Source organism: Hemiscyllium ocellatum, chromosome 4 (genome assembly GCF_020745735.1).
Source record: "Hemiscyllium ocellatum isolate sHemOce1 chromosome 4, sHemOce1.pat.X.cur, whole genome shotgun sequence".
NCBI classification, from domain to species: domain Eukaryota; kingdom Metazoa; phylum Chordata; class Chondrichthyes; order Orectolobiformes; family Hemiscylliidae; genus Hemiscyllium; species Hemiscyllium ocellatum.
This window is the reverse complement of record NC_083404.1, coordinates 113,822,690-113,833,774: the sequence shown is the minus strand read 5'-3', so window position 1 is coordinate 113,833,774 and position 11,085 is coordinate 113,822,690. Positions and strand designations below refer to the sequence as shown.

General features: G+C 44.0%; 1 protein-coding gene across 4 annotated transcripts in view; it reads left to right on the top strand.

Moving 5' to 3' along the window:
- The first annotated feature begins 230 nt into the window (after window positions 1–230).
- Window positions 231–11,085, top strand: part of LOC132815077 (zinc finger protein ZFAT-like) — a 133,641-nt gene continuing 122,786 nt past the window's right edge. For 3 of the 4 annotated variants that reach the window (XM_060823792.1, XM_060823791.1, XM_060823788.1), the window contains exon 1: window positions 231–403. In XM_060823792.1, coding sequence (XP_060679775.1) covers window positions 385–403 — 19 coding nt within the window. In that variant the 5' untranslated portion in view covers window positions 231–384. Of the gene's footprint in view, window positions 404–2,656; window positions 2,697–11,085 lie in introns of those variants that run through there. The other variant, XM_060823789.1, reaches the window with a different exon arrangement.

The following is an 11,085-nucleotide window of genomic DNA, read 5'->3' as shown; positions in this document are numbered from 1 at the left end:
AGCCTTCACTTTATACATGTAGAAATACTGTAATTTTTGGTCTCACAATGTACTTAAAAACCCAAACTATGACTCGCACGAAAACACCACGCCCAAGACATCGAGACGCGAAACATCAAACTCTTGCAAATCGCTCTCTGGGAGGACTGCTCCCTGGGAGGACCGGGAAGCCTCGCTGGCTGGAGGTGCTCTCTTGCCGCCCTCGCAGCCTCCTCCGCTGCCGGGATGCACGCCGGGTAAGGGGAACCGCCATGTTGCTTCCGCAGATTCGTCAGAAAGTGAAAATATATTAATATTTCTGAACAAAATACCGCAATGGTACCCCGGGGGATAACGGCTAAATATCAGTCGAATTTATAAACGCACGCATTTGTATGGAAGCTCATGGATCAGCGAACCCCAGGTAAGAATTGGCGACCGGGTTATTTTCCCGTTCCTTCGCTGTTTTTCTGAAAGGTAAAAGTAGCGCGAGCTGCCAGATCCGAGCAAAAAAAACTCCACCTGAGACATTTTATTTACAAATAAAAGTTTTTTCGACTTGTGCACGCAGGATGGCGGATAATAAACATATAAATTGTAAGAAGTTTTTGGAGATTTTTTTTAAAAAGTGCAGTCGTTACACCACTGTCAACGGTCGGCCTTGGATGGCGCTGATTGGCTGCGCGCGTCCAGGGCCCTCCCCCTCCTCGCGCCTGTTGCTTGGACGTCTGTCTGCAGCAGGAGATGGTCCTGGGAGTATCAGCAATGTCTGTCTGCAGCAGGAGATGTTCCTGGGAGTATCAGCAATGTCTGTCTGCAGCAGGAGATGTTCCTGGGAGTATCAGCAATGTCTGTCTGCAGCAGGAGATGTTCCTGGGAGTATCAGCAATGCCTGTCTGCAGCAGGAGATGCTGCTGAGAGTATCAGCAATGCCTGTCTGCAGCAGGAGATGTTTCTGGGAGTATCAGCAATGTCTGTCTGCAGCAGGAGATGTTCCTTGGAGTATCAGCATTGTCTGTATGAAGCAGCAGGAGATGTTCCTGGGAGTATCAGCAATGTCTGTCTGTAGCAGGACATGTTCCTGGGAGTATCAGCAATGCCTGTCTGCAGCAGGAGATGCTGCTGAGAGTATCAGCAATGCCTGTCTGCAGCAGGAGATGTTTCTGGGAGTATCAGCAATGTCTGTCTGCAGCAGGAGATGTTCCTGGGAGTATCAGCAATGTCTGTCTGCAGCAGGAGATGTTCCTGGGAGTATCAGCAATGCCTGTCTGCAGCAGGAGATGTTCCTGGGAGTATCATCAATGCCTGTCTGCAGCAGGAGATGCTGCTGAGAGTATCAGCAATGTCTGTCTGTAGCAGCAGGAGATGGTCCTGGGAGTATCATCAATGCCTGTCTGCAGCAGGAGATGTTCCTGGGAGTATCAGCAATGCCTGTCTGCAGCAGGAGATGCTGCTGAGAGTATCAGCAATGTCTGTCTGCAGCAGGAGATGTTCCTGGGAGTATCAGCAATGCCCGTCTGCAGCAGGAGATGCTGCTGAGAGTATCAGCAGTGCCTGTCTGCAGCAGGAGATGTTCCTGGGAGTATCAGCAATGTCTGTCTGTAGCAGCAGGAGATGGTCCTGGGAGTATTAGCAATGCCTGTCTGCACCACGAGATGTTCCTGGGAGTATCAGTAACGCCTGTCTGCAGCAGGAGATGTTCCTGGGAGTATCATCAATGCCTGTCTGCAGCAGGAGATGTTCCTGGGAGTATCATCAATGCCTGTCTGCAGCACGAGATGTTCCTGGGAGCATCAGCAATGCCTGTCTGCAGCACGAGATGTTCCTGGGAGCATCAGCAATGCCTATCTGCAGCAGGAGATGCTGCTGAGAGTATCAGCAATGTCTGTCTGCAGCAGGAGATGTTCCTGGGAGTATCAGCAATGTCTGTCTGCAGCAGGAGATGTTCCTGGGAGTATCAGCAATGCCTGTCTGCAGCAGGAGATGTTCCTGGGAGTATCAGCAATGTCCGTCTTCAGCAGGAAGTGCTCTTGAGAGCATCAGCAATCTTCCGGTCACAGCCCATTTCACTTCCCCTTCCCACTCTCCGACTCATCCATCCTGAATCTCCACCACTGCCACAGTGAATCAGACCACAAATTGGAGGATCAACACCCACAGCCTGGTTGATTTAACATTTGAGTTCTCCAGTTTCAAATAACCTTCCCACTCTCTTTCCGGCTCCACCTACTCTCTTCCATCCCTCCTATTGACCCTTCCTTTCAGTGACCAACTGGATTCATTTCTCCTATTGACCTACCAGGTCATACCTACCACCTATATTCACCCATCACCACCTCGCCACTTTGTCCATCTCCCCACCCATAACCCTTTCCCCTCCTCTCATTGTCTGCCATTTCCCCTACTCCACCCCTATTCCTGAAGAAGAGTTATACCCGAATCGTCTGTCTTCTCCACCTCCTAAAGCTGCCTGGCATGCTGTGCCCTTCCTGCCCGCTTGTCTACTGTATACTCCAAGAGGGAACAGCCTGCGACCATGGGAAATAAATAACCAATAAAGTGATATAAAATCTAATGACATGAAAACAACCCTGTTTTTAAATTTAGCACCTTTAAAATTGCAAAAACATTCTAGTGCCCTATAGAGGGAATCTATAAATTTTCAATTCTTTCATAGGATGGAAGTGTCCCTCCTAATCCCTTATAGAACTTCACATGTAAGTAGTGAACCGTCTTTTTGATTGCTGTTGTCCATCTATTGTAGTACATGCATGGTACTTTTAGATTAGAAATTCCAGGATTTTGACCCAGCAGGAACCGCTAGATTCCTCAAGAACAAACCACGACAAGCAGACAAAACGCAGCCAGAAACCCTAACCACCTTACCATATATCAAAGAAGTTTCAGAAATGACAGCCAGACTACTGAGACCCCTTGGAATCCTAGTAGCACACAAACCCACCAACACTCCTAAACAAAAACTAACAAACTTAAAAGACCCAGTACAACCCATGGACAAAACCAACATCATCCATAAAATTCCATGCAAGGACTGCCACAAACACTACATAGGACAAACAGGAAGAAAGTTAGCCACCAGGATACACGAACACCAGCTAGCCACAAAAAGACATGACCCCCTCTCCCTCATAGCCCTACACACGGATGGAAAAACCTACCATTTTGACTGGGACAACACATCTATCCTGGGACAGGCTAAGCAAAGACATGCCAGAGAATTCCTAAGCGGCCTGGCACTCCAACCGCAATGCCATAAACAAACGCATAGATCTAAATACCATCTATCAACCCTTCAGAAAATGAACAGGAAATGACATCACCACAAACCCCAGGAACCCCATCCAGGAGAAAGGGAGAAAGATATAAATAGAAAGCAGGAGACAGAAATAGAAAGCTTCGCTTCACTTGGAGGTCGCCACTGATGATGTTACCTAGCCAGGTAATGAAACGTCTGGATATCAAACCTACAGCTCAGCGAGCAAACCTACACCCTAAACCTCAACCTGAGCTACAAACCTTCACAAACCTTGCGATAGAGAAGAGAACTAAACTCCAGAGACAAGATGAGAATGGTTGACCTTCGCATCAAAGCAGCAGTTAACCAAGCACGGAATCAAGAATTCCTAGAAAGAGCTAAAATCAATGGGAATCATGGGGAGAACACTGATGGTTACCATCATACCGAGAAAAAAGGTTATGGGTGTTGGAGTTCAGTAGGTCAGTTATCTGCAGGAGTCCCTCAGGATAGCATCCAAAGCTCAACCATCTTCATTTGCTTCATCAATGACCTTCTATCCATCATTAGGTTGGAAATGGGGTTAGTAATTATACAATGTTCAGAACTGTGACTTCTCAGATACTGAAGTGGTATGGGGGCTCAGTATACTGCTTCCTCTCAGTATCAAGGACCAGGTTCGATTCCAGCCTTTGGCAACTGTCTGTGTGGAGTTTGCATATTCTCCCTCTGTTTGACTTGGTTTCCTCCCACAGTCCAAAGGTGTGCAGGTTAGGTGTACTGACCATGTTAAAATTGTACATTGTGTCCAGGTATATGCAGGCTAGCTGGACTAGCCATGGGAAATGAAGGATGGCATGGGGGGGTGAATCTGGGTGGGATGCTCTTCAGAGAGTTGGTGTGGACTTGATAGGCTGAATGGCCTACTTCCACACTGTAGGGATTCTATGAAGAGTCCATGCTCATACGCAGCAGGACCTCCACTCCATCCAGCTTTGGGTTGATATATCCTGATGTTGCCTAGCTTGCTGTGTTCTTCCAGCCTTCTGCTTGTCTACCTTGGGATTTTACGAGGCAAGGAATATTTATGTCACCCAACTACTACTCAATGACCATCGCCAACAACAGAAAATGTAATTACTGCCTTTTGACATTTAATAACACTATTCTGGCTGAACCCCCTACAATTAACATTCTGGGGTTACCATTGACCAATAACCATGAGAAGTAATGGCCTTATGGTATTATTGCTGGACTGTTAATCCAGAGTTTTCTGGGGACCTGGATTTGAGATGATTGAATTCAATTGAGCGAAAAAAATCTCGAATTTAAAGTCTAATGATGATGAATCCATTATCAATTGTCAGGAAAAACGCTCTAATTCACTAATGTGCTTTAGTGAAGGAAACTGCCATCCTTACCTGGTCTGGTCCAGGCTACATGCGACTCCAGTCCCACAGCAACGTGGTTGACTCTACACTGCCTCTGGGCAATTAGGGGTAAGCAATAAGTGCTAACCCAGCCAGCATTGTCCACATCCTGTGAATGAATAAATAAAAACTGAACTGGACTCACCTTCATGCATATATAAGTATGACACATATACATCAACTAGAAGATGCAGTCAGGAACACGTTGGAAAACTCTTCACATGCCTGGATGGCTGCTGCTGTAACATTTAAGAAGCTTGATGCCATCCAAGATGTGGAACCTACGTGATTGACACCCCCTTCCTCATGTTAAACATAATGATTTCACCACCAATGCACAGTGGCAACACTGTATGCCATGTATAAGATACATTACAGTAACTCCCAAATGCTCCTTTGACAGTGCCTAACAATCCTGCAACCTTTACCATATAGGAAGTAAATGGGAACACCCGCAAGTTCCCTTCCAAGTCACTCATCTTCCTGCCTTGGAAATATTTATTACTCTTTTTGCCAGCCAAAATTCTAGAACTTCCTCCCTAACAGGACTGTGGTTTTTACTAAACCCTGGTGACTGCAATGGTTTAAGAAGGAAGCTCACCACCACCTTCTCCAGAGCAATCATGGTTCCACAACAAACTCTAGCTTATCCGCAATAATAACATTCCTTGAACAAATAAAAATTTGGAGCCTGCAGATGATGCAGAGCCCATGCATCTGCTGCCTTTTTCCTTCTTGGTGATAATGGTTACAGATTTGGAAAGTGCTATTCAGGAAGGTTTGGTTAGCTACTCCTGTAAAGCTTTCGGATGGTACTCATTACTGCCATTCTGCATTGATGATAGAGGGAGTAAATATTTAAACTGGTGAATCTGATGCTTGAAAGTGCTGACCTTGAGTGATGTTGGAGCAGTACTTCTCCAGGCAAGAGGAAATGTTTGTTGCTACAATATTTATGTGGCTGGTCCAATTAGGTTTTGGGTCTGTGAAAAATGTCTAGGATGTTGAAAGGGTGAGTTTAACCCTTTATTTCCTCTTAGACCAGATGAGACTCCAGTTTCTTTGTTAAAACATTTATTCATGCATGCTCGGGAAATATAGTCTTCAATAAAGTAGCATACAGCTCAAATGTTATTGCAAGAATAAAGGTATTATACTATTTTTACAGATAACAAATTTCCAATCACAGGTTACCATCTACTCATCCCTAACTCCATCTAATCCTAATCACAGTTCACATTCCAAGTTAGAGCACATGACTATATCATCCAATCATATTCATATAGGTGATTGGATAATCTAATCATATTATTACATGTTCATAAGTCAAATAGTGAATACATACTTTAAAATTCCAGTAAATACACTTTTCTTTCTTTCAGTCCGTCCTCCCATTGCCTATACTGAATATTTTTGTTTTCAGTGTTCATGAAAGTCAGTGCAAAGTGTGCTGGTTGGAGATAATAATCACCTACCACTTTTCTGGCGCACATATCACTTGCCATTTATGTGCCCAGACCTTGTTGCATAAGACATGAACTGTTTCAGTTTCAGGGGTGTTTTGAAAGTCCTGAGCACTGTGTGGACATCTGTATTCCTATGTTTGGGGGTTGATGAAGCAATTGAAAATGATTTGGTTCAGGACACTACCTTGAAAACTCTCACAGCAGTGTCCTGGGATTGAGATGGTTGATCTCCAACAATCTCAACCATCTTCCTCTGTGCTAGGTATGACACATTGGAAAGATTCCCTTTCATTTATAAAAAATAAAACTAAAAGAACTGCAGATGCTGTAAATTAGAAACAAAAACAGAAGTTGCTGGAAAAGCTCAACAGGTCTGACAGCATCTGTGAAGAGAAATCAAAGTTAACATTTCAAGTCCAGTGACCTTTCCTAGATTCCTATCTCAGATTCATGTTGACTTCAATTTTGCTACAGTTCCTTGATGTCACATTTGATCAAATACTACTGTGAGATCAAAGGCAGACACTCTTATCTCTTGAATTGAACTCTTTTGTCCATGTTATGACGATATGTGACTTTAAGAGGCATTTGTTCTGCCCTGGATCTCTTGAAGAGGGTGTTTTTAACCTGGTGCTGAGGTATCTGCTCCATGAATAGCACAGTAAATAATTTATTTTTAGTCAAAAGAAACTTGAGAGGGTGGAATCAGGCTAACACAAGCCCGATGTTTTAATTTTGTTTTCAGTTGTTGAAGTTGGGGGTTTTTAGAATTGAAGCTGATGGATGCAGCTGCCTTTTTGCTACAAGATTATTTTCATTTGTTTTTTTTTCTCCTGGACAGGAGAAGATAGCAAATCTAGTTTGTTGAATTTGCCTTGCTGAGGGTATCTTTATGGATGCTGTTAAACTGGAACAGTTGATGATTGTTAGTTAAATAATATATTATTTTGTTAAGTATTTTGGTAGAGTTAAAGTTGTGCCAATTTTGTTTTTTGTTTGTGGTTTACCTGTGGTGTAAGAATGAAGAATGTTTTGCTTAAAGCATAGTAGTTTGACCAGTTGAATTACATCTGGAACAGAGTGCCTTACACTTTCCTTTAAATAAGATAAAAGTTAGGGTCTAAACTGTCTCCTTGAAACATTTTGAGGGGGTTTGGTCGGGTCCATAAATTGGGAGCTCTTGTTGGGATCAAAACCTCTAATTCTGGCTGGGGTTGAGGATTGTTGGACTCAAAGACAGTGAGCGAGTGATGAGTGTTGATGTGCCCTTTTCCATGTTGCTTTTGGTTGGTTTAAAGAGGGTGTGCCCTGTGTAATGCCTCTTTCAGAGCTAATAGTTTCCTAGGTATGGAAGAACTCTTTTGGGGTGGTTTACGAAAGATATGCAAGGCAAAGCTTTTGGCTATGGCAGACAAGCTAAATTTGTGGTTGCTTTTGAGGAAAAGGGAGGTAATTGCAGCAATACCTCAGCATTTACAATTGCCAGGCATGCAATCGAATTTGTGGAAATGGCTAAAGTTGAATTGCAAATGCAGCAATTTGAATTAGGGGCAAAAGCAAAAGAAAGAGAGAGAGAGAGATAATTGCAGTGGAACAAAGAGCAAAAGAATGAAAACAACTTGATTATGAAAAGGAAATTAAATAGATAGAAAGCAGAGGAAAAAGAAAAACAAATAATAGTTTTATCAGAAGAAAAAGAAGGAATAACCCTTGCAGAAGAAAGAGATGAAGAGAGAACTTTTGAACTTCAGAAGTTGGAACTGAAAAGTGAAAGTCAACTTAATATGGTGGAGACAGAGGTGAAAGGTGGAAGTAGTGATGGAGAGCAAACCCATTGTAGGTAAAGACTTGGTGGGGATCTGTTTAAAAGTTGTTCAAGTATTGTCTAGTTTTGACAAGAAGTATGTAGGAGCCTTTTTTCATTTCATTTGAGGAAGTGGCTAAACAAATGAAATGGCCATTGGTCATGTGGGTGTTGTTGATTCAAACAAGTTTGGTAGATAGAACTAGTTTTCATCATTATCAGAGCAGGTATCTAGCGAGCATGATGAGGTTAAAAATGCCATCTTAAGTGCACATGAATTAGGATTTGGAAAGGCAAGGACTGATTAGGGATGGTCAGCACGGCTTTGTGTGTAGGAAATCATGTCTCACTAATTTGATTGAGTTTTTTGAAGAAGTAACAAAGAGAATTGATGAGGGCAGGACGTGATTTATATGGGCTTCAGTGAGGGGTTCAACAAGGTTCCTCATGCAAGACTGGTTAACAAGGTTAGATCAAATGGAATACAGGGAGAACTAGCCATTTGGATACAGAACTGGCTTGAAAGTAGAAGACAGAGAGTGGTGGTAGAGATTTGCTTTTCAGACCGAAGGCCTGTGACCAGTTATGTACCACAAGGATCGGTCCTGGGTCCACTACTTTTCCTCATTTATATAAAGGATTTGGATGTGAAGTTGGAAGGTATGGTTAGTAAATTTGCAGATGATACCAAAGTTGGAGGTGTAGTGGACAGCGAAGAAGGTTACCTCAGAGTACAATAAGGTCTTGATCAGGTGGCCAATGGACCGAGGAGTGGCAGATGAAGTTTAATTTAGATAAATGTGAGGTCTGGATTTTGGAAAGGCAAATCCGTGCAGGACTTATACACTTAATTGGAAGGAACTGGGGAGTGTTGCTGAACAAAGAGACCTTGACGTGAATGTTCATAGTTCTTTGAAAGTGGAGTCACAGGTAAATAGGATAGTGAATAAGATGTTTGGTATACTTTCCTTTATTGGTCAGTGTACTGAGTATAGGAGTTAGGAGGGCATGTTGCAGATATAGAGGACATTGGTTAGGCAAGTTTTGGAATATTGTATTCACTTCTGATCTCCCTGCTTTGAGAAGGATGTTGTGAAACGTGAAAGGGTTCAGAAAAGATGTACAAGGATATTGCCATGGTTGGAGGGTTTGAGCTATAGGGAGAGACTGAATAGGCTGGAGCTATTTCCCTGGAGTGTTGTAGGCTGAGGGGTGACCTTATAGAAGTTTATAAAATCATGAGGGGCATGGATAGAGTGAGTAGCCAAGGTTTTCCCCCAAAACTGGAGAGCATAGGTTTAAGGTCAGTGGCGAAAGATTTACAAGGGACCTAAGGGGCAACCTTTTCATGCAGAGAGTGCTGCATTTCACGCAGCGGGTGCTCTCCCTGTCTCTGTTTCTTTCTGCCTCTGTCTCTCTCTCTCTCTCTCTCTGTGTACATGTCTCTGTGTGTCTGTTGCTCTCTATTTGTCTCTGTCTCTCTGTCTCAATCTCTCTTTGTCTCCCTCTTTATCAGGGTACCTCTATCTCTCCCTCTCTCTCTGTCCGCTTCTATCTCTGGCTGTCTCTCCCTCTCCCTCTCTCACCTTCAAGCAGTTGGATTAAGAGCAGCACCAATGGGGCCAAAGAGAGTTCACTTCTCGGAAGGAGCATTGCATGGCCAAGGAATGAAGAAAATAAACCTTAAAACCATAATAAGCGATTTCTCTCAGAGAGGAAAAGAACGCAACAGCTTCTCAGAGGTTATGGGGTGTTGTGTAAGGGGGAGCCAGGCAGATTGCGAGAAACAAAGGCCATACCCAGCTGTTCTGAGCTGGAGCAGGAAATGCAGCTCCATGGTGGTGAACCTGTTAGTGAACTCACTGCAGTTCACATCTTCTCTCAGAAACAGCTGATTTGCAGGTGTTTGGAACATCTGAGCATCCAGCTTGTGTTGTCGAATGAGCTGTGGCTTGTTATTTCATCGCAGTGTTAACTCCGTACCTTTTAACGCAGTAACACACTCCAAGGTGCCCTACCCAGAACATTAACCCTTTGGCACTGACACACAGGGAGTGGTTTCCCAGGCCTCAATGAGACACAGTGGGCGCCTGGTGTCCCTGCACTTCCGTGCCGTCTCCTGACCGCCATTCGCTTCCTCTGACAATGATCGTCCATCAAGGAGATAGCACAACCTGTGCCCTGACCTCGGAATGTCAAAATCTGCTTTACAATAAATCAAGGACTTTCTGACATGTCGTTAGTATTGTCATGTGAGAGACGTAGCACCCAGTTTGTGGGCAGAGAGCTCTGGCACTAGCAAAGTATGGAGGGAAAGTCTATGGAGGAAAGGCTGAGGGACTTGAGGCTGTTTTTGTTAGAGAGAAGAAGATTGAGGGGTGACTTAATTGAGAAACATAAGATAATCAGAGGGTTATTTAGGGTGGACAGTGAGAGCCTTTTTCCTCAGATGGCAATGGCTAGCACGAGAGGACATAGCTTTAAATTGAGGGGTGATAGATATAGGACAGATGTCAGAGGCAGTTCTTTATTCAGAGAGTAGTAGGGCTGTGGAACGCACTGCCTGCAACAGTAGTAGACTCACCAGCTTTAAGGGCATTTAAAAGGTCATAGTGGTCAGCACATTGGCACAGTGGTTAGCACTGCTGCCTCACAGTGCCAGAGACCCGGGTTCAATTCCCGCCTCAGGCAACTGTCTGTGTGGAGTTTGCACATTCTCCCCGTGTCTGCGTGGATTTCCTCCGGGTGCTCCAGTTTCCTCCCACAGTCCAAAGATGTGCAGGTTAGGTAAATTGGCCACACTAAATTGCCCGTAGTGTTAGGTGAAGGGGTAAATGTAGGGAAATGGGTCTGGGTGGGTTGCTCTTCAGAGAGCCGGTATGGACTTGTTGGGTCGATGGGCCTGTTTCCACACTGAAAGTAATCTAATCTAATCTATGTATTAAGCTGCCAGAGGAAGTAGTGGAGGCTGGTACAGTTACAGTATTTAAAAGGCATGTGCGTGGGTATAGAATAGGAAGGGCTTAGAGGGATATGGCCTAAATGGTGGCAAATGGGACTAGGTTAATTTAGGGTATCTGATGAGTTAGACTGAAAGGTCTGTTTCCATGTTGTACATTTCTATGACTCTAATGTCAGAAGCCAATGAAT